This window comes from Sparus aurata, chromosome 3 (genome assembly GCF_900880675.1).
Source record: "Sparus aurata chromosome 3, fSpaAur1.1, whole genome shotgun sequence".
NCBI lineage: Eukaryota > Metazoa > Chordata > Actinopteri > Spariformes > Sparidae > Sparus > Sparus aurata.
The window spans coordinates 24,811,859-24,836,325 of record NC_044189.1 but is presented as its reverse complement, the minus strand read 5'-3'; the positions used below and the strand labels follow the sequence as shown (position 1 = coordinate 24,836,325).

At 41.5% G+C, this 24,467-nt stretch overlaps 1 protein-coding gene across 3 annotated transcripts in view; it reads left to right on the top strand.

The window, feature by feature from the left end:
* The first annotated feature begins 3,128 nt into the window (after nucleotides 1-3,128).
* adcy2b (adenylate cyclase 2b (brain)) overlaps nucleotides 3,129-24,467 on the top strand; it is a 52,045-nt gene continuing 30,706 nt past the window's right edge. For 2 of the 3 annotated variants that reach the window (XM_030412571.1, XM_030412572.1), the window contains exons 1-5: nucleotides 3,833-4,096; nucleotides 12,662-12,859; nucleotides 18,413-18,574; nucleotides 19,591-19,740; nucleotides 23,342-23,490. In XM_030412571.1, coding sequence (XP_030268431.1) covers nucleotides 3,833-4,096; nucleotides 12,662-12,859; nucleotides 18,413-18,574; nucleotides 19,591-19,740; nucleotides 23,342-23,490 — 923 coding nt within the window. Of the gene's footprint in view, nucleotides 4,097-12,661; nucleotides 12,860-18,412; nucleotides 18,575-19,590; nucleotides 19,741-23,341; nucleotides 23,491-24,467 lie in introns of all 3 variants that reach the window. The other variant, XM_030412573.1, reaches the window with a different exon arrangement.

Here is a 24,467-nt window from a genome sequence, read left to right as displayed (position 1 = left end):
ACACAAATGCTGTAAATAGACTGTCACATTGCGTCTGCGTTGCCAAGCCACCATCAGGGTTCTATGTATTGTACTGTTGTGTTGGTTTTGTGATTGTTTAGACCAAATGTTATATATAAATTGCCCTGAAAATGTGTATTTGTGTGCCCAAATGACACTTTTAAAAAAACAAAAGCAAAAACTAAGCACAATAGGCAGGATGCAGCGATGTCGCCCCTGCCAAATATTGTTGGGTTGAACTTGTTAAATCTCCACAAAAGAAAAAGTAAATGCTATCCTCTTTAGTTTCCTACCATTAGCGACAAGCCAAAGGTTAGGACAGCTTGCCATTTTCAGCGTGTAGGTTACTAGCTTGGAGGCATTTGTTGTTGTTTTTTCATAGCAGTTTTTAAAAAATGGTAACAAGCGGAGGGCAGAAGGGGAAGAGAATTTTGATTGAATGAGTCTCCAAATGGCAGGTTGGTGCCAACAGTCATCATCCAATGACTCAGACTACCACAAGGTTGACATTTTGGTTTTGTAATAAATGTCTCAACAACAGCTGGATTGATTGTCCATGAAATTTGGTGCAGACACTCAAGGTCCCCTGAGAAGTAATCCTTTTGAGTGGGTAAAAGATTTCCCCTGTTAGTACGGTTCAGCAGTAATCACTGCCTGATTGCCCCAAGCAAGTTAAATGTCACACCAGGGTCATACATTTCGCAAGTTGTAAAATCAGTAAATCAATCAATCAATCAATCAGTAGTAAAACACAACAGAATGCGGAGCAGGGGTCTAGTTGTTTTTGCCTCAGATTAGCTGTAGTTTCAACCCAGTTGTTTTAAAGGGGAAGGGAATTAAAGACAGTTTTTTTTTCCAGAGTTGATAATGGAAGTTGATAAGGAGTGAGCCATCTCACTTTCTTGTCATCTCTTTTTGGAAAATGGCATGAACAAACGGTTCAGCAATGATGATAATAATAATAAAAGTTATTATGTATTTTATTTATACAGTGCTTTTCATGATACTCAAAGAAACTTTGCAAAATTAAATTTAAAAAGTACATTATAAAAGGAATCCAACACATTAAATACATATAGAAAAACAGCACCATTGCACTTAAAAAGCCGTTCTGAAAAGGTGAGTTTTGATGAGATTTAAATGTGGTCAGGTTGGTGCGGAGTTAGGAGAGAGAGGTCCAGAGGGACGGCGCAGCTATGGAGAAGGCTCTGTTAATATAATTAATGTTGAACCCTGGCTAGATATCTCAGTCAGCTGTCAGTCAGTTCAGTCTCTCAGGTTCCATTCAGAATTAACTGGTGATTCCCAGATTTTTCATCTCATGCATCTTTAGCAAAAAGCCCCCCCATTTTTAGATGTATCCCCAAAAAACAAATGACGTTCCCACCAGCCTCAACTTTTCATCACATTAGCTTGTTAACAAATGTTAGCATGCTAAAAGACCTGACGCACCTGATGCTCCTGTTGTCAGGGACGGCACTTGTTGCAGGCTTATTGTCCGATTCAGCATTTAGAATCGGTGAGAGATATCATACACTGATTGGCTTTTATCCATTTAGAGTTGTTTTCTCCCTTTTTTCCGTCCTCTGCCTCTTTGCTAATGCCATTTGCAACTTTTTATCTGAGGTATTCTCCATTAGGAGCGGCTATATTTGCAAGAGTGGTGTCAAAAAATGACGCTTAATCATTACAACAGTTTGTAGATCAGCAGAGTGGTATTTCCTTTCATGCAGGCGCAGAACGTATGAGCTTGTTGGCCACCAGCTGTAGTCGTTGCGGCGTGTTCAAGTGCAGGTTTTTGGCCGAGACACAGGAAACATGAGGCGACATAAGAGTTGGCCTATGCAGCTAGATCTTGGGTGTTAGTGTTGTATAGGGGCCTGAACACGCTAAACTAAGACAGTACGCGTGGTTAACATTTACCGGTAAATATTATTACCTGCAAATATAGTACAAATACAAATAGATGTTTTAATACACATAATGTAAGAATTTTAACAGGACAATTTCAAAGCACAGCCCCACAGAGCTGGTTGCATGGCGGTACTGTCTGTTCCATCTGTATAAGTTGGTACCAGTTTGCCACCGGCTGGGTGCATTATTCACTGGGGATGAGATATTTGTTGCTTCGCTTATGGCTGCTTATAATTTTGTTTGCTCTGGGAGGGAGGTACATTCTGTTGCCTTCACTTTCACACTGGATAAGTTCAACACTCAGCTGTTATCCTACGACGTAAAAGCCTATTTCTAAAGATGACCTTCAATTCTATGGATAGTATTTATCATTATCAGTTATGCTACATGCTTTGCCTTAGTGTACACACTCTGTCTCTCTCTCTCTGTCTCTCTGGTTAGCGTGCTTCAGAGGGAACTGTGGGTTTGACACATCGAAGTGGCATGGCCGTTTTCACACTTCACAGATCATCACATGTAGCATGGCAAGAGCTGGGAGAGGAAGCCCGCTGTGGCAGATGAAAGAAAGAGAGAAATGAAAGCTTGCAGGAGGAGGAGAGGAATATTTGGATTTTGGTTTGTCAGACCTTATTTTACTCCCACCAAGAGGACGACACACAGACTGTGTGACCGCACTGTCACTCTCAAACTTTCACTCATTACGAGCTCTCTCTTCCCTCTCCTTCCCCCTCGTTTGAAGCACCAATCTCTCTTCCTCCCACACTCTCTCTGTCTCTGGAGGTTTTTCCTTCCTGACTTTGTTTCGTCTTCCTCTTCCTCACCATCCTTCCCCCTTCTGTGTGTGTTTTTCTTGCCCGTCTTTTTATCTCGTCACCGACTGCTGGATGGCATTTTATTCTCTTTCCCTCCACACTCTGCTGCTCTTCTTGTTTTGGCACAGCTGTTACAACCCTTCTCAGTCACTCACTTCACTCTGCTTTTTCCGCACGCACACACTCACGCACGCATGCACACACACACACACACACACACACACACAAACACACACAGTTCTTCTTCCTCTCTTCTCTTCTGCCAACTTCACACTGTCTTCTGCTTCCCTCTTATGTAAATGTCTTACTCTTCTCTTTCCTGCACCTTGCAAACACACTCACTCACACACACACACACACACACACACACACACACACACACACACACACACACACACACAGAATCTTGAGTCATATACCAGTTCTCTCCACATTAGCTAATCTCACACCATCACCATTCTCACATTTCCACTCGCTCTGATAGGTACAGCACACACACACAAGCACACTTTTACCCACTAGCTCTCCCCACCACACACATTGGTACACACCCTCTCTCTTCTCGCTCTCTCTTCTCCCTCCCAGTTATACACATTCTCTCTCTCCCTCAGTCCTCATCTGCACCTCAGCAGAGTTGCATGTTGCCTCGTCGCAGCCAGAGAGCAGAGCGGCGAGCACAGCCTGCCTGACCAAACATAAAGAAGAAGAAGCAAGAGGAAGGGAAGTCTCATCTCTCCTCTCCGGTGTTCAACCACCTTTTCTGAGAGGAAGAGGAGGAGGTGGAGGAGAAGGAGGAAGAGCAGTTTTCACACTGTCCTGACTCAGTTTGTCGCCTCGAGCGGAGGGAGCGGTAGATGATGCAAAGGAAACCGGAGGTGCTGAAAAGTTGGCTCTCGCTCACTCCGCTGTCCATCCATCCCACACAGCTGACCAAACTTTTTTAATCCAGGAGGAGAAGGAGGAGGAGGAGGAGGAGGAGGCGGAGGAGGAGGACTTTTGAGGGTGAGGAGCACCTGGAGATAAAGCATCCCTCACACTGTTCACTTTTGTGCGGACTAGTTTTGGTCGGTCAATAAGCAGGACCGTCCTTCCAGAGGCAGCTACCCATGTGGCAGGAGGCTCTGTGGACCCGAGGACGCTACCTGCTGGAGAAGAGCGATGGCGGCGAGGGCAGCGAGGGCCCCGAGATCCTGGGAGACGGGTGTCCAGGGTTTCAGGGTGAGGTGTGCATGGAGGGCGAGAAGCCCCAGGACTGGCTGTACGAGTCCTACTACAGAATGAGCCAGCAGCATCCGCTGATCGTGTTCCTGCTGTTGATCGTCATGGGAACCTGCCTCGCACTGCTGGCTGTGTTCTTTGCTTCAGGACTGGTGAGTGAGTGTGTGTTTACAGTGTGTGTGTGCAGAGGTGAGTGTTTAGGCAGGTGTTTATAGATGTTGGTAAGTTTATCCATCCAGAAGGAAGAGCTTGTTGTAGCTTGATGTGAAATATAAATGCAGCACGTCAGCGCCAATAAACAGGATATTTAATTACTGTTACATTAAACAACATTTTCAAAAAAGTAACAATTTCAACATTTTGTCACGTCCCTTCTTCGGGGTGTTAAGAACAAATAGAAGAGGACCCTTGTAGTTAAAGGAATAGTTGTACATATTAGAAATTGTCCTTATTTGCTTTTATCCAGAGAACTACTAAGAGATGGATACTGCTCAATCATCGTGAAGGTAGAGCAGGCATAGTTAGCTTAGCATAAAGACTGATAACAAGAGGAAATAGTTCCCCTGTCTTTGTCCAGAACATACAAAATGTATTTTTTAGCACATCAACAAGTTTTATAATCGCGTATTTCATATTCTGTACACATAATTATTCAATCTCTATGAACAGGATGTTAGTAAATAGTTTTTAGTCCAGTAAGTATGGACCACAGTTGAGAGGGTTTTGATTGGTTGCAGTTTAAAAGGTAGAATGCACTGGCTGAAATGCAATCTTGAAAATAGCTTGGCTATTGTCTGATGACAACAGTTTGAGTTTTTTGAAGAAATTTTAGTGCATGTGTCATGTGCAGTTATCTATTTATAGATATTAGTCATCTCTCAACTCCAACTCCATTCTTGTATTTTAAGTTGCTAATTGGACTATAAACAATGAACGGCACATGGTATTCTTAGCCCAGATATCAGTTCTCGGTAATCCAGGTATCGGCTGGCTGTTGCCCAACAAATGAGGCAGTACAATGCATCTTTTTAGTATTGTACTTCCATAAGGTTGAGGAACTCGCAAGGGACACATTTATCAAAGAATGGCAATAGCCAGCAAAAAGAAAAGCACAACTCCCACAGAAACTCAAACAAGTGAACATGACAGTAATGCATACATTGAGTGAGAGGTGATAGCTGGGAAATGTAGTGTAAAAATTTGCGCTTGAACCTTCAGCTTCCACCAAAAACACATTTTCTTTGCCTCATTCCTCTTTGCTTCTCTCTCGTACAAGTGATGATCAGAATTGCAGTCATAGAGCAAGACCAAAGTTAAATGTGTTTTCATAATGAACCTTCATTGAACAGAGGAAATCAATGTGCACTATAAAAAAGGTCAGTGTGTGTTTTAAATGGGGTGGAATGCTGCACTTTTCATTACATTATTGTAAAAGATTCTGCAACATTGATTCAACCAGCTGTATATTCCATTAGATATAAGTCTTTTTGTCACAATCGCAGAAAGGTGTTATATAGAATAATGGAAGAAGAGTTTAAGCAAGAGACTGAATGAGACCGGGAGGCCCATGTGCATGCGTATGAATATGTGTGACAAGATAAGTGGCCGTAAAGCGGCACTTTAATTGCAACACAGGGTTTGCAAAGTGGATCAAGTGCGGGATGAGAGTTTAGTTCACAGCTATGTGGGTGTTGGTGCTTTTGTCAAGTGAAAAGTGTTGTTTTGGCCACAAACACTCCACCACAAACACAAGCTATTGTTTCTCAAGTATTGCTTTTGTGTTTTCATGAAATAACCGTACAAAAGGAAGCCCACTCGTTGCTGTGGTTGTTGTTTCAAAACGATTGTTTTGCTGCTATATGTTCCACGGGATCTGTAGATTTGCCGTGCTTTTCTCTCTGAGTGCGTCATGTGCGCTCAGAGAAGAACATGCAGGTCAAGGCTGAAACCATCAGTCAAACATCGGGGGGGGGTAGGTGAAATCCTCAAAAATAATACAAAAAAGAATAGTTATGTTTTGTGAGTGATCAGCTTTTTTCTTTTTGTTTTTGGAGGCATTTAATGACTGGCCATGATGACAAATACTGGGGGGGGATACATTCCCATTTTTCATATTCTGGGAGTGGTAGGTCATGAACCCCCACCCCCACCCCTCGTTCCTGTGTCTTGCTTGCTCACTTGAGGCTCTGAAGTCCTGATATATTCAATTAAACTACCTAACAGATTTGTTCCCAGAGGAACCTCCACCTAAATCGAACCCCTTTACTCCTATTTAAGACAAATCAATAGCTCTTATTGCCCCAGCTGGTCGATTTAATTCTCCAGGTTCTTCTCTTCTTCTCTGGCTGTGTTCACAGGTTACATTACAATCACCTCTAATAATTTCCCATCATTCATAATTTCAGATTTTTTTTTCCCAATTTGTTTCTTTTAGATGAAAGACATACCTGTCTGTAGTTATGGAGTGGTTGTTCAGTGAGCCGTGTGTATTTATTGCTGCTGGAAGAAGAAGAATGACAGGAATAAATAGAGGGTAGGTTTGGAGCTGGTGGCCGGGCAGCAGAGGGAGGGGAGGATGTTGTTCTAAGGGTTCTGGCTTTATCAGTGAGCCGGCAGAAACCCGACCAAAGCAGCACTAATGCTCCTAAAATTACTGCAGACTGTTATCTTTCTCCTCAGATATGGCCTGGAGTGGGTGAATGTGGTGTTTCTAAGGCTCCTCCACCCATATTATACAGTGTGTGTGTGTGTGTGTGTGTGTGTGTACATGTATGTGCTTGCATGCATGTTCCTTTTGTTACTGTGTGTGTTGTTTGGGTGTGTTTGTCTTAGGAAGTCTCTCATTTCCTTAGGCTTATCTAAAAATTTTGAGAAAATAATTCTCGCTCTTCTTGTCTTGAAGTCGATTGATTGGAAAGTGTATGTGTGTATGCTTATGTATATTTATGCTCTAATGTCTGTACAGTTCCAGCAATTACATGGCAGTATGTTAACCCAAAGGCATCTAACACTTTTAATAAAGATCAGTATTGATATATGTTTATCAAACATTGGAAATCTTTAAACCGGATGAAAGAGCTCCCTTTCTTTGAATGATTTATAGCAATTGATTACATCAGTACATGTTCAATTATTGATGTCAACAATCATTACAGCCCTAGTTGTTCCAGTTAATTATCATTTTCAGCACATTTTTAGTCTTTTTATTTCAAGAATCTGTTGATTTTATATAAATAGCCTTTGCAAAAACATGTTCTGCACCTCCTGTCTGAGTTTGATTGATGCAGGGCAGTGAGAGCAGGGTGTGTTTGTAATGATGGATCGCATATCCATTACATGGGGGCAGGAGGGTGAATGAATGAGGCAAACTGTATGTCGTGACATCACTGACTGAGGTGTGGTCAGGGCTGCCACACCACAATGCACTGAAGTCCGACCCAGAGATCCTTCACTAAAAAATCTTTTTAGTTTAATCCGGAAAAAATTGGACATCTTGTTAATTTCCACAAGTCTGTGCTCATGATTTTATTCTAATTAAATGTTTTAGATAAATCTGTGGTGTTCTTTTAACAGCCAAGTTCATTTGTTTTACTTCTTGGAGAACATGTTTTTTTTTTAATGATGTTGACCTCAGAATAAAAAAAGCCAAACAAAAAGTCCTCAGCAATTAGATGGCAAGTCGAAATCCCAAATTCTCCCTGTCCCCTGTCAGCAGAACAACATCATTTCTCTGCGCCTCACTGAACCCTTGCAAATCACTGTTGAAAAGTTAGGCATGGTTTGGGTTCAAGTCATCACTTTGTTGAAGTTAAAGGGACCTTTGTTTCGATAATAGTTAACACATGGTTAAGGTTAGATTTGTCTGACTGTGATTTAAACTTTCAAACTAACATTCAGACTTCTGTAAAATTCTTACCATTGATAGAATACCCACTTTCTCAGATACAGTTTCGCAGCCATGTTATCATTTTCTCATGTCCCATCTTTAGTCAATTATTATTTGCCCTGGTTTTTGCTTGTATGAGTGTGTTTCATACTGGTTCGATCCACTCTGCAGCTTGGTGCCTCTGCTGTCCCCTCTGTGCTGATAAAGTCCCCCCCTGTGGTGCTGTGATGAATGGATGTAAGACCTCATAGCTGAAGTGAAACTCTCTCTATCGCTCAAATAAATATAATCAAAATACCACAGTGTGTGTCATTAACAAGCCAACCAACCCTATAAACAAACAAAGACCATCCCATAAAGACCTCATCTCTCTCCCAACAAGCAGAAAGCCTTGATCTCCTTTAGTGAATAACTGAAGGACAACTTCATCTTTTTTGTGTTGTACATCTGTAAGGTTGAGGAACTCGCAAGAGACACATTTAACAAAGAATAGTAAAAATTGAAGTAATGGGGGCCAAGATATTCTTACCATGGATGTATTAAGAAAAATCTAATTTGCGTGTCAGTGGCAAGACCCTGTTCATTCAGGTGAATGTTGCCAAGAAAGGTTTAAATTACTTTGATTTTCTGCCCATACCTTCCTCAATGTGGGGCTCATAGAGACAAACAGAGCTGTCTAACTTTAGCCATCCTCTAACTTGAATTGGGATGAAATGCTTTAAATGTGTGGCTCCTCTAGACATTCCAAATACGGTTGTCGGACCAAATAGATTCAATTATGCAAATCAAACGAGTCGTTTTGTAGGGGTTGTGATGGTTAAAAAAATGAATCCACTGTTACACAGTATCTTTCTTCACAATGTAAGCTCATGTGAAAAAGTATTTTCAGGCTACTTTATCACATGGCGTTGTAATTACACAATGGCCACTATGTCAAATTGGGTTGAGAGCCAGAGGCTTGGTTCTGACGTTTAGTCAATGGCATCAGTCAAGCTCCAAAAAGGTTAAGTACAACGCTTCCCATAATAGATATGATTTGTGTCTTTTTTTTGTTTGAAGCTGCCTGTCCGGTAAACAGCCATGACTTTCTAACTGGAGCCTGAGCTTGCAACACAGACTTTCTGTCAATTCTTTATTCCACAAATATCCCCCAGAGCAACACAACTATTTTCATAGGATGAGAACTACTTCCCATGACAACAAATTTGACTTTGATGCGAAAATATGTGGAGTGTCCCTTTTTAGGTTGCAAAATAGTTATATAATTCCACATGGTTGTGATTTTTAAAAACATTTTCTCTAGCCTTCAAGTTAAAATTTAGATATTCCCCAAATGTTTATTGTTGATAAAATACCCACGTCCTCAGTTACAGTGTCATATGTGATCATGTGACTATTTGCCCATGGCCATATCTCACATGTATGTTATTTATTATTCAGCTGGTGGGAGTCTTTGCTTGTATGAATGTGATTCAAACTGGTTCGATTTACTGCAGCTCTGTGTCACTGCTGTGACCTCTTGCATTTTTTTTGTCTGATCATAAGACAAATATTACTTCACTTTGTGATGAACCCATGAATCCTCCCGCTCGGTTGCTGTGATGAATGCATGTATGATCACACGGTTATTGCAACAAAATCTCTCAAGATCCTTCATGATAAATTCATGGTAATGAATTCATGATAAACAACAGTGTTGTATTTTGAAATATTACATATTGAATTTACTCACATTTCAGGGCTGATATAAAAACTATATCACAGACGGTAGCACTTGAACTTTTACTTGCACTTTTAGCACTTGAGGCACTTGAAGTCGTGTCAAATTGTTCTTTTCATAACAATAAGTTCTCTATAAAAGTTATTTGGCTTCTGAATTTGCTCCGCATTTATTCTAAGAATTGATTTCATAATCTTTTGGGTCAAATGTTGGATGCCCTACAGCCTGTGACCTGTTTAAACTGAGTGCATTAACGCTCCTCTACACTGCAAATGGAGCACTTGAGGAACGTTTTTTTGATTATTGATGATTTTCCTCACCAGACTGAGAACAGATTGAAGAAATCTGCCATGAGTGCTGCTGCTTCATCAGAGAGGATACATTCAAAGCAAGAACATGGAACATGCATACACTGTTATGATTTCATCGTAAGCATCTGTACCACCTCTCCGCTTCTCTACACTTTTTTGTCATGCAGTATTTGGTGTGTTTGTGTCATTTCATTGCTGTATAATTAGATTACTGCATCACTCTGTCTCTTTCTGCTGCTGCTGCTGCTGCCACATCTCCCCATTCCCCCCTTTTTCCTCCCAGTATAATAGCTGGATAAGCCAGACTGTGCTAAAAAAGGATATAATTGTTCTGGATGACAATGCAGTATATTATGGCAGGCAGGCACTACTCCCACCCTCTATGCCATGTCAAGGGAAGTGGCTTCAAATGGGTTCAAAAGGGTTTTAACAGGATTAGATGGCCTACAATCAGAAATGTGCATAGTGCAAATGCTTCTTTTTTTCTTACAACAAATACATGAAAACACAAAAGCAGCGTCATCCCTCTGTAACCTGTGTGTACATGGTTGTGTGCGAGAATGCAGCCAAAGGAAGGGTCTTTGTCACTGATGTCCACTCAGGTATCCCTGCAGTGTTTGGAGTTTGCAGCCTTGCTTACGTCCTCATTGGGATTCAATCCGCGCTCCAGGCTGACTGTATAGCTGGCATGGCGTCAGCAGCTGGATCCCATGGGATCCAAGCACCAGACCCTGACTCACACCACCTCTGCTGCTCTGTGCTGCTACATTAATACACAGCAAAAAGCTCCTTTTCTGCACTTGCTCTGGCCAAATAGCTTCTGCTGTTCTCAACAAGTCAACAAACTGTCAAATCAGCAACAAATTCAAGGTTGAGTCTGTTGCACGTTTTCGTTCTATTACATAAAACCTGCTCCAGTGAAGAGAATCCAACACATTTCTATACCCACTCTGATGTTCTGTGACATCTGATCACACAGTGGTTTGCTAATTTTACATTTACATATACTGGACCTGTCAGTGCAATCATGACTTTGGAATAACTTAATGTGGTTTAAGTGGGTGTCGGGCAGGAAAGTGCGCTCAGTGTGTGGAAGCTCTCAGTCCTCTCCTTGAGCAAATGATGGTGATTTGGCTCCTGTTCCATAATTTACACAGCATGTAGAGGGCAAAAGGGCGTAGAGAGTGTTTTATTCTCACCCTCGAACACATTTGTGCGTGTGTGTGTTTGTTATTGGTTTGTGCTTGTGTGTGATGGTTTTTTTGCATGATTGCAAATATTTTTTTTCAGTCAAAATCAGAAGAGGTACTTCGGTCATAGAATGTATGATTAGAAATCTTCTGAGCACATACACATGCAGAGGTTATGGACACGTCAAAGGGATGAAAGTGCACAGGATGACGACATGAAAGAGAACTGAAAGTTGCTGCAATCTCCTGCTAACACAAATAATTTATCACAAAGACACCGATGAATCCATCTTACCTGAATCGTGGCACACATTTTGGGTCATATTGTGTTCATATTTCCGCCATTTAATTGACCCATGAAATATTCATTTTATCATAAATTGTGCTGTAGTGATTATGAAAATGGCAGAAATATAATTTAAGCCGTAAAAAGTTTTCATGAGTCATTATGTCTGATATGAAGTCATTTTTTCCTAGAACAAATGGAAAACTCTGTGAGATCATTCTGACTTGAATACGGTCATTTAAAAAGGAGCAAGAATATCTTCACAAGCTAGAGTGAGGCAGATATTGGCACCAAGATATGACAAAAATCCTTGAAAACAGCTTAACACTGCCTTGTGAGGAAAAGCTACCACCAGCTTTATGTCTTTTTTAAGAGAACTGACCTGTTAGGATGAACAGGTCTGGTATGCAAGTATTTTCTGAACATTAAAAAGTGTGAGTGAGAGTGACAGAGGCAGTAGGGGATGAACAGGTGCGTGAGGGAGGTCTGCTCGGGGACAAAGTGATCAAGATTGTAAGCGCGCGTGTGTGTTGACAGTGTTTAAATGCTGACTTTGACTGTGTGAGTGCAGAAGTGATGCAGTAGCACATTCTCTGGGCTCAGACTGTCTGTCTGCCAATCTGTGTGCCGTCTGTTCGTGTGTGTGTGTGTGTGTGTGTGTGTGTGTGTGCGTGTGTACCTCTATCCTTACAAGGACACATTCTTTTGCTATTATTAGTCAACTAAAATTATGAACAGAATGTGAGGAAACGGTAGATGAAAAAATCTAAGTAGATGTTATGTCAAAGACTAATGTGTCTGTGTATTGTGTTGAAGAGATGTCTACATAAGTTAGCATGCTAACCAGCTAGCCTTGTGCCAGAAAATCTCATTCTAGCAGTGGTCCAAAGCTCCTGTGCTAGTGGTGTAAACACAAATAATCACCTGAATTCCAGCTAGCTGCATTGCTAACTAAGCTAACAAGCTAACAGTAGCTAAAGTCAAGGATGTATAGACCAGGCCTCTATTTGTTTGATTGAATTCAAGGAGGCCAATTCCTTCATATTGCACATTTAAAACGTACACCGAACTCCAGGTGTCTCTGGTAGATCTTTCTGTGGTCCTCCATGATAACTCTGGGGCATACACAGTGCTGAGGTCTGTGCAGAGTTCATAACTTTATAGAGTTGCTAGACGCTTCCACAGTCATGCCAAGTGTATGTGTGTGTGAGTTGCCTACCGAATAAGCAAAATGCACATCAGTATGTTTGTGTTCAGCCTAACTCACCAACCCTGAAATTGTATAAACCAATAATCCTATCTCTCTCTGTCTCTTTCCACCCAGAATACAGAGGACCACTTGACGTTCTTGATCACGGTTCCCGCCGCTCTCTTCCTTTTCCTGTCCATCTTCATCCTCGTCTGCATTGAGTCGATCTTTAAGCGGATGCTCGGCCTCTTCTCACTCCTTATATGGGCCTGTCTTGTCACCATGGGTTACCTGTTCATGTTCTCAGGAGGGATACTCAGCCCCTGGGATCAGGTAGATAAATGTGTGTGTTTGTTTTGTGTGCGTGTGTGTGTGTGTCAAAAAGACCGTGCAGATGCAACTGTGGGCCAAATACCAAACTAATGTTGTATGTCTGCAATGAATATGATTGATTTTGTCTTTTAACTTCAGCCCTCTTTGTTACATTTGCAATGCCTGTCAAGCTTTCTGTTCTTGTGCAACACCTTATGCTGATTACAATGACAACAGTGATAACAGACTGACCATTGAAATTCTAATTCATTTCTCACACAATAGGTTTTTTGATTTCAGACAGTAGAGGACAAAAGCAGGCTTTATATTTCTAGCTAGCGACAGTCCGATTTGCTCTCTGAAATGTCAGTGTTGCTGGACAATTTTAGCAATTTTATAGCTAATTAAGCTAATTATATCATCGCCAGCATTCTTTTTTAACGTTTCTGTCTGACTCATTCTGGCTCACTTGATGGCTACACGCAGTCTGTCGTGATATTATGAAAGGCTAAGGCTAAAGCTGCATGTTCCATTACAAAAGTCAGCCTCCATTGTACATTGTGCAATGGAGAGCATGGTAGCCCTAGCGTCATGAGTATGATGAGGGTAAACTTAAGATCAGACTGTTATCTCAGACTGCTTAGCTAATAAAAGGGCCAAACAAGATGGAATTAGATTCATGCTGTGTTCATATTTTCCAAGTCTGTTTTGGGGTTGCTGGAGTGTAAAGTCCCCCCAATTTAGAGAAAAGTGGGACAAGCCGCTAAAATTTGATGATAGCACAGTAAATTTGGTACCTTGAGATCGAGTACGTTATGACATATAGAGCTACTGTGACTTCACACATGCAAAAATTATCTGAGAAGAAGAAGGATGTGCTAAAAATCAAGCTAGTCAGGGCAGACAAGCTGTCCCGCAGTCACTCTCACAAAAAAAAGTTAACTTCACAACGACATGTAACATCATCAGTGCTGACTGGGAGATTCAGTCCAGTGTGCTCAAGGTGGGAAAAACAAGAAGGAAATTGGTCCTGCTGTGATAGACTGTGCTCCTCACTCAGAGCTCTGCGTCTGGCACAGGTCAGACAGCCCTGCCGAGAAGCTGACAGCGTGAGGGAGCTCATCGAGTCAGTGGATCACCAGAGGAAAGCGTGTTTTGTATAACAAGTCTTCTTGCGTTGTTGTCTTTATAATGGACCTGTTAGTTACCGATGAATGGATGCCTGGCTATTTAAAGAAAAATTAACCAGAACCGATATCTCTGCTAGATATGGTTACTGCTTTGAATCACTGTTCAAGGTATAAGGATGAGCAAATGGTCATTTGATAGTCAGAGAAAAGTTATGAACCACAGGGTAGAGCAACAAATCACCAGTCAGATTAATGCAAGGACCAAATCAACTAGATGACACTGCATATAAAGAGAGTTGGGGGAACATTTGACAAATACTGAATGAGTTTACATGAGTGTCAATGTGATTGCATAGGCCTGTGTGTGTGTGTGTGTGTGTGTGTGTGTGTGTGTGTGTGTGTGTGTGTGTGATTTTTGTTACACTTCTATCCATCAGTGCATTTGTATATGTATGCATGGTTGTGAATGTGTGTGCGTGCGTGCAACTGTGCTCTCACGCGCTCAGGTGCAAGCGCCAAATTAATTCCACGTGTGACAAGTGTTAATGAGGCCTGATGAAAGCTGGAGATGAGCAGATCAGCAGACAGACACATTAGTTTTCAGTGCCAGACTCCTTCTCTTTCTGTCTCAGGAATCCTATTTTCTCATGCTACCGCCCTGTCTCCCCCTATTCATCAAATCCCATTTTCTCTACCCAGCTTCTACACCTGCCTCCTCCTCTCCTGTTAAGACCACCCCTCCACCCACCCCATCATGCCTAAATGTCCTCTGCCTCCCCTCTTTGTACCCCATCCACCCCTTCCCTCCTTCCTCTGGGGTGGAGATATTTTTACCATCAGCCACCTGTGAGAGGATAATCATTCTGCATTATTAATCGCTCTCCTCTGTTCCCATGTCTCTCCCACTTATCTATCTATCTATCTATCTATCTATCTATCTATCTAAGAAAGAAAGAAAGAAAGAAAGAAAGAGAGACATTTGTACTTGTAGGGAAGCAGAAATCCGGTGAAAAGAGAACAGCTGGAAATGCAGCTCGCTCTCAGTGGGTTGGATTGATTGTGATTACTGAGAGAACAGCGTGTCTGATGGAGCACACAGAGCTAATAACAGCAAGGGCCTAAAAAACAGAGAGAGACAGGGAGACAGAGAAAGAGAGAGAAACTGTTTCTCTGTCATTCACTTTTAACCCCTCCGCCCTCCCGAAAGGCTTTTTGTACACACGCACCCAAAAATATCTTGTCCTCATACAGTAAAAGCCATGTCTGCCAACATCTAGCTGCATTACCCTATTACCTTGGCCTTTATTTAATTCCTCTGAAGGCCATGGCACTCTCCAGAAGGCAGATTAAACACACCTGGTACCCCAGAATCAAGACTGACCTGTGTTTGAGTGTGCGTTGGCACAAACATGCAGAAGATGAGGGTGTGCTTGCATCCAAAAAATGCTGCTTACACTCATAAATGCTAGAAAGAGCGCAGAGTAAAACATTTCTGAAGCGGGTATTCAAGCGTGCATATGTGTGCGTCTGTGTGTGTTTGGAGGCAACTGAGCATGTGCTGCTTCCATCTGAAACACAGAGGAGGGATGAGCACTGGGAACAAGGCAGAGAGAGAGAGAGGGGGAAAAAAGTCATCGAAGAAGTGAGATGATTGCAGGCGCTCCCATCTGGAGGCGTTTGAGGGTGTATTAGGATTCAGGCCAGTGTGCTGTGGAGATGGAGTGTGTCTGGCTGCCTGCGTATCAGACAGAAGCAGGTGACGCACCTGAAATTGGACTGCCATATTCGATTCTCACAGCCACCCAAAACAAACCTGACGTCACACACACCAACCGCCCTGTGTCCTCCGTTTTTTTGGGGGGGTTTTTTTCCGTTTCTTTTAAAGGTGCGAGTTCAGGGTTGGCGGTTGAAGGTTCTGGCTAAATACACAAGACCTTCAGAACAACAAATCTACTCTGATCCTCAGCATCTTTACCTATAGTGGTTCCCTTAGCAACACATCGTGTCTAAGCTTGAACAAAACACCTCTCTCTCTGCCCTTTGTGTTCAAGTCCTCTTTTAGAAGGAACTTTGCCCGCAAACAATCACTTGCATTCAATGTTATAGTCTTGATATGTATGAAACCTATGTTTTCGCTTGGTAACACACTACATGTCAGTGGCAGGAGTAATGATATCTTCTTAACGCATCTCTGAGTACCCTGTCACTTCAAATATTTGCTCAACTCGCTCAAAGGAAAAAAAGGACTTTAATAAACATCTATTTTATAGCCTGTTCTCACTCAAATACAACAACTTGAGCAGCCACCCAACACTTTAAACTATGACGCAGTAAATCCTCTCTCGCACCATTTCTGAAGGCGCCCATCTTGTAAAGTAGCCAGAAAAGATCATTCTAGGAAGAGGTTGGGTTGGTCAAACACAGGGCTTTCATTCATGAAACCTCAGTTCAAGTCCTGTGTGTAACAAAAAGTTGGTGTTGACTGACTTTTAAGTGGAGACGTAGACTGAAGTCACTGTAACTTTGAGTTTAATCAACTCACGTCACTGTTTTGATGACTTGCAACCCAAGTGACTTGAGATTTGACTTGGATGTTAAAGACGCTTCACTTGAGACTTTAGCAATAGTTCAATAGTTTGTTTTTGCCTGCCAGGTTTAAAAGTGTCCCACATGTCCACAATTTAGCTGTGTTCAGCCTCAGAACCTTAAGACAAAGTTAACCAGCTAGCTATACTGAGGATGCTAAGCTTAGTAACGATGGCACGATTCAGAGAGCAACAGAAAAGAAGACTGCTGCCACCGATGTAGTCAAGTGTCTTGGGTTCGCCTAACTGAGCTGGTTTAAGAAAAAGGGACAGGGAGATGTGAGATTAGTGCATTGAGCAACAACACAGTTCTTTCTCCCACATGTCACAACTGCCAACAATTCCTGCCTGGCAGCAACTTAAAAAGGGAAATATGTTTATGTGCTGTCTCTTTTGAATCCCAATTTTACGATGGTACAAGGCTCAGAAGCTAATGACCTTCAGCTATCTGTGATATACGATAGCATCTTCCATTGGCTCAACCCTATTATATACTTATTTCAACCCAGACTATAATCTTTTATCAAATCTATCCAAGTTGTTTTGACCACAATATTGACATATTTTTCAAGTCTAACCATGTGTTACATCTTTATTACTTCTAAATTCACCGTGCAGCTCTGCACCTGCAAAGCTAACATTAAAGGGGTCCCTACAGTGTAACAGTTTTAAGCATAGGGCCACTAATCAAAGCTGCTGTTGTAAACAAGCTGGGAATGACAACATGTTGGTATAATGAAGGTTACACAGGGGTCCAGGTATCAGCAACACCAGTTCCTGTCAAAGTTCGTCTTCTGATTCACTCCAAGCTGTCACTCCAATTTGCAGACAGACTCTCTGAACCTGAAAGACACAGGAAATAAACAGACAGGCAGGAAGGTCAGAGTTCATCTGGTGTCCCAGTTGAAACTGTGACACACTCGCGCTGGTCGCCACCATAACAGGAAGGGGTGGACTGACAGGGGAAATGGACAGGGTCAGAGCAGGAGGTCGTGGCGCAAGGTATCAATGAACAAAGGAAACACACGCAGGAACGTGCACGCACACACGTCCACAGTCCAATTAGATTGGAAGGCAGAGTAGGAAGTTTTGACGGAAACCTGGAAAGAGTGAGCATGGATGCAAGTAAACAAGCAGGAAACGCCATCTTAATGTGTGTTACAATACGACACTTATTAAAAAGAAACCTTTGATCAGTCATTGCATTATACATCTGTGTTTGTGTGATCCTCCGAAGTTGTTTTTAGTCTTGAAGGCAGGTTTTAGTCTTTTTGTCATGCTGAGTGTGCAGCCCCCTCATCTCTAATAATTTATTATAGGATCAACAGTTAAACGTTGGATCTGTTCACGAAGAAGAGAGGGATGCCCACTTAAATAAAAAAAAAACATATTCTGTACTTATACAAAAAGCAGATACAGAGAGAAGATACAGAACATAAATCTCTGGTGGGATTGAATTGCAGGCATTTTTATGATCTATATTTGGATGGTTCTGTGGTTATTTTGGCACTGCTGTTGCACTTGTATGACTGTGCATATCAACCCAGAATTGGCAGACTTGTGATGCTGACTAAGATAATGTTACGGAATATTTCTACAGTCCACTCACTGTGCACACAATTCTGTAAACCGGACTACTGATTCGGATAGTGGTACCCCTTTTTTGACTGTGTCTCTCAAATAACTGCCAAATTGTTTTATGTTTCTCACTGTTTATTTGTGTTTTCAGACCTAAGAAGCTACAAACATGAGAGAAATCTAAAAAGTTACCAGAACGTATTTAAAATCAATGAGATCTGGTTTCTTTTGGAAAAATCTGCCCCTTCATCAAACTACATCTTCCTGTTTCCTGTGTCCAGGTGTCCTTCTTCCTGTTTATCGTGTTTGTTGTCTACACCATGCTGCCCTTCTCCATGAGAGGAGCCATAATCGCCAGCGCCATCACCTGCTCCTCGCACACCGTCACCCTCAGCATCTGTCTGGCCTCCAAAGTGTCAGAACTGGAACCTTTAGTCTGGCAGGTAAGACAGATAATTGTTCATGTTGACGAACAGACTTTTGAACACACAACTCAATATGGAACTGTTTGAAATGACAGTTTACAAAAAATCCTGCTTCTACAGGAGATGAGCTTCCCTTTTTGTTTTTCCTGGAGGCCTAAATGATTGCCTCACTAGATTTAGTGAAGAAATTGGTTAGGCTGTTCCATGCACCTTTAAAAATGATGAGGTACAATATTTTGATAAGGACTGGGTTGTAAAACAGTGAACCTGTCCTGTATCAGGATGACACTGCACATTCAGCAGAGTCCCCAGAGTCAAATGAACTTCCTTTTAATGTACTCAGCTCAGCACTGGCTCTAAATGAATGGACTCTTGATACAGAAGCACAAAGCTGTCCCTCCACAAAACAGAGAACTCATAGTGCTTCAATTATGGCACCAAACAACAAACATCACACAGCAATAAGATAAGGAAAAAAAGTCTGTCAGATTGTTTATTGAATTGATTTTTGCACCACATGCAAGTCCGTGGCTGACATACGCACACACACACACACACATGCACGCACACATGCACATGCACACACACACGTATGCACCCTTAGTGACTCTTTCTAATTGACCACCAAAGTAAACACACTGATGACATTAAAACCATTATGCCCTCTTCTCAATCACACACATTCACACACAACACACACACACACACACACACACGCACACACACACTCAGTGGAAAGCACACCAACAATAAAAGATGAGATATAAGACAGTCATTGCCCTTGGATACAGCACCAAGGACAACCTATTGATATGCAAGGACGCAATTTTAAGAGCCTGAGGTTGACATGACGTTGTAAAAGCGCAGTCCATGTGTGTGCTGTCGCCAGCTTTTACGAGGTAATAATGTAGACCTGAGTGGAAGCAGGCAGATAGTGGGGTGATTACACATACAGGCATATCTGGAACATGCGTCACCTCCTGGCATTATTTTAATGCCTTATTATTTGTGTGTGCATGTGGTGTACGTGGCAGATCTTAGCCAATGTGATCATCTTCACCTGTGGAAACCTTGCCGGGGCGTACCACAAACACCTGATGGACCTGGCTCTCAAACAGACTTATCAGGACACCTGCAACTGCATCAAGTCCCCCATTAAACTGGAGTTTGAGAAGCACCAACAGGTACACACACAACCAGATTGATGTGAATCTAGCCAATGACAATTTTAACACCTTAGTTAGAATTGTATGAGACAATGATTAAATGCGTCTGTGTACTAAAAAACTCCATTGTGTTTTTGCTCTTGGGATTGCGCTGGTCTTGATTGAAAAAAATAATAATAACTAATAGCTGGATTGCTTTAAAATCCTTAAGTATTTTATATTCAATAAAAACCTGAAACCTGCTATTCATAGTGTTAGCATAGTCAGTGTGAGTATGTTAGCGTGCTAACACACTTAACTATGTTGAACTTGGTAGACATAAGCCTGGTCATTGTGAGTAAGTTAGCATGCTGACATTAGCAATTAGCTTAAAGCACAGTCGTACAACCCAACTGCTGTATATAAAGATGGAAGATGCATCTTCATTTTCTGAATAAGAACTGCCGTCTCGCGATGGTGATGCCATTTTGAGCCAGAGTATGAGTAGTAGTGATAGTGTGTGTCCTGCCCATACATTCACATCAAATAAAGATTTAAAACCAAACCCATCAGAAGAATGAACACTTTGTGCTAACACAGAGGGCGCAGGGTTTATGCCAACACTGCAGCCAGCCACTAGGGGACGATAAAGACATTTTCACCTCATTTTTGAGGAATCAAATCATCCATCTTTATCATGCACAAATTATAGATTAATCATAATGTAAAGTCTATGCACAGAGCAGGAACTCATGAGCAGTGAAAATCCAGGATGACAACCTGGAAGCTTGAAAACTTTTCTAGTGTATGCCCAAGGTTCTATTTAAAAGCTATTATCTTTATATACAGCCAGAGGCACAGCCTGACAGAACAACTAGCTTGGCTGTAGACTCATCTTGTTCCACCTCTCTTGCAGAGCCTGGATAGAACACGATATGAGCCTGAATGAAATTCAAACTCTTTCTGTTTATTGCCAAAATGTTTAACTTATCAGTTTTGTCAGGGATGAGGAGTTGGTAAGTCAGTCATGTCTAAAGTGGCATTATGCAGTGACATTTACTTGACATTAGTGTCTTTGCCCTGACATTAACCATTCTTTTCGACCGGGGAAATGGCACGAAATTTCACATTAATAAATAATTGTCCACTCAGTGGGTATTAGCTATAATTATCTTTGAATAGAAGTAGTATTCCTTTGCCAATGGTGAAGCGTATAATTGATTAATAATTTATCAATTTTCTATTAAATGTCTGTTAGAATATTTCAAATACCCGTTACATGCAAGTTTACATATTTATAATGTATTATTATCTCAGGAATTAATGTTAGTGTGTACATCATCAATTTCATACATGACAAATATATCTGACATTTTTATTGTAAGAGATTTCTCCCCACAGGTCAGTCACACACACAATATTATGCGAGTTTTAAATTTGACCAACAAAATGTTTACTGTTTCGTATTGGATATGTCCACTGACGTATGTTTCTCAGCACCTGCACCAGTCTAGCCAAAAAAAGATCGCTTGAGTTCATTAATCAAATTCATGATTAATAAACCCACATCTCTCCAGGCTATTATACCCCCTCTGCACGCTCACAGTGGAGTGTTCATACTGCTTCCATGCTGAATAAGTAAATAAGTTCAGGTGGTGTGGGTTACTATTTTTAGTGCAACCCCCCCCCCCCCCCAACTCCTCTCTCTACTTAATTTGCTGCTGTGTTTTAGGAAATGAGCCCGTGGTGTGTGAACAATGTAATGACCCTCTCTGCTGTGAGCCGCATTTATGAGTCACACCCCCTCAGGCAGCTAGTCACTCTGTCTAATATGCACACACACACACACACACACACACCCACGACAAGCCAAACACTCAGGCACACACACACAAACGAAAATCGCCCTCAAACCATCCGCCATCCAGTGGATGGTGCTAAATTAAAACACACAAAAACCCACAACATGCATGGTTACACAACAGCTATGTGTGATGGATTGTGCATCTCTGGTTCTCCATCTCTGTTATCCCTCCAGTTAACTGACCATATCATACAAAGGCTTGTTTCAGATATTACCGCGGCTGCTATACAGTCAGTGAACTTATATGTCAGCTTTCTGAAACATTAACAGTGACCATGAAACTTTGATGTCAGATTTTACAGCAACAATGTTAAAACTACAAAAAGAGAGGAAATCAACTAAGGCAGACATGTTAAAGAGACTTTTTGCAGCATACAGCTGCCTCAGTGTGTTTAAAACACAAGAAATTTCCCTCTTTAAGTATGAGACATTCCTGCATATGGGGATGTGCAGCAGTGTTTACACACTGGAAAACTTGCCTGTTAGATTAGAATCAAATCACATCAAATCGATTTCATTTGTATAGCCACATTGCCTCAGTGGGCTTTACAATCTGTACAGCAAATGACATCCTCTGTCATTAGACCCATGATTCCAGTGGGGAAATGTATCTGCGTCAATCACTCCAATGCAGTTTAGCTAACTCATTGCTGAGAAATGAGCCCCATGAATCATTACTTATGGGGCGTAAAAATCAATTAACTAGGTTGAATATTAGCGGTGGACAACAACGGTTAAATGATATATAACATATTAGAGAAGGGAATAGAATAAATTATGTAAGTATGGTTTAGACTAGACCTGGGTTTTTGCTGCTCAAAATAACATTACACAAAACAAAATTTTTTTCCACACAAATTCTACATGTAGCCCAACACATAGTTTGAACATGCAAAAGCATTTCCTAATTTTTTTGAGAACTGCAATGAGATTGGTCATGATTAGTGAAAAGTAAGCAAGTTAGAAAATGATAAATTGGATGAGCCTCAGTTGTTCTTTATCAAAATACACAAGTTTAATTTAAACACATTTTTTTGTGACAATGAAGAGCATGTGTACATGGACACAGTCAGACTAAAAGCTCAAAGTAATATTTCCTCCCTATGTCACCGCACAATTAAACATTTTAGTTTTGTGTTTTGTAATGTGAGAATAGACTAACTGTATTATGTGTTATTTAGAAAAAATGGCTACAACCATATAGGTCCATGCTGAGCAAAGCATATTTAGATCATATTTAAGGCACAACAACTTCCTTACTCACAGTCAATAAGCATTAATTAGGAGGTGATTGGGGGAAAACTCTTGGTTAATGGCCTAGTCAGAGAAAATACCCAAATGCAAAACACACTGGCAGGCAGGTAGCAAAACAGAAGGCAAACGCGCAAACAACAAAATGGCAAGCGACACAATCTGGCAAATAAAGAGGCAGGCAAGGGAAAATACTAAAGCAGAAAACCATTAAGAACAAATTAAGAATGCAGCGAACACAAAAGGACCAGGGAACAGAGTGTAAGCACAGGTGACGTGTGGAGGAAAACGAGGCTGAGAGAGACTGGGAACAGGACATAGCTAACAAGGTTTATATGGGGGACACTTAGGCTGGGGAGGAGCACAGGAGGCAAACTGAACACTGTGAACAGGAAGTGATATTAGTCATTTTTTTAATGTTTTCAGCATGGCCGCATAGTTGTCTTTCAGTCATAAATCTGAGTTTCTTGACTCCTCCTCATCTTGGCTCTCATCCCTACCATTACCCCCTCTCTCTGTCTCCAGGAGCGATTACTCTTATCCTTACTGCCGGCTCACATAGCCAGGGTGATGAAAGCCGAGATCATCCAGAGGTTGCAGGGACCAAACTTTGGTCGAACTGAGAGCACCAACAACTTCCACAACCTCTATGTGCAACGGCACACCAATGTCAGGTGAGGATCCTTTGTCTTTTCCTTCTTCCACTTTATAAAGGTTATTATTTGCCCCTCTCATCTTAGCGTTTGATTGCTCCCATACCATCCTATCCTCCCCCTCATCTTCTTTTCTCCTCCTCTCTCTGCCTGCTCTGACATTTGCTTCTATAGTATGGGATTGCTCCTATACTGCTCATCCTCTGTCATCTCCCTTTTTTATTCTTCTCCCCTCCTCTCTCTTTCACTTCATCATCTCTACATCCCATCTTCTTATTCCCTTTCATTACCATGGCCAAATTCAATTGAGAGTTAATCCACCTCCTTTGTGCTCTGAGGTCACTTTGCCAAACGATGAGGAGTCTATGTCCTCTGTTCTTGATGGCACCCTCCTCTGTACTGGTGATAATCATAGCCACAAATCCAAGCTAACCATAAGAGCCTCTCCATAGATTGTCCTCGAAAAACCCATCATGTTGGAGCTTCACAGGAGAAAATTTGTCTCTGCTATAGAAGCACCAGGTGTGTGTGTGGGTGAGTGTGTGCATATGTGTGTGTGCTTATGTTGATCTGCCTATTATCCTTCCAATAATAACAAATTTTCACATTGTCTCGCTCACTGTGAAGAGGACAATCTCTCGAGAACAAAGAGCTGACACCCAAGGACATTTGGCATTGGCCCTGTTTACACCTGACATTAACGGTCCTCTTTGTCTCACTCAAATACTGATTCTTTTGGATGGCAGTCAACCTGACCTACAGTCCTAAAGTGTTATTATTTGATGAGTTGGAAATGAGACAGTGGACAGCTGTAAGTATTAGTATTAGTTCCTGTCTTGCATCATAACCAACATCCACATGTGTCTCGATTGGCCAACTGTGATCGGATCTCACTTCGATACTTGGGAGGCAGAATTGCACTTTGTGTGCTCAGTGTGCCGGATATTTAAAGAGAAAGAAGAAGTAACTTTAAACCATTAATTTTACAGGTCCACAAA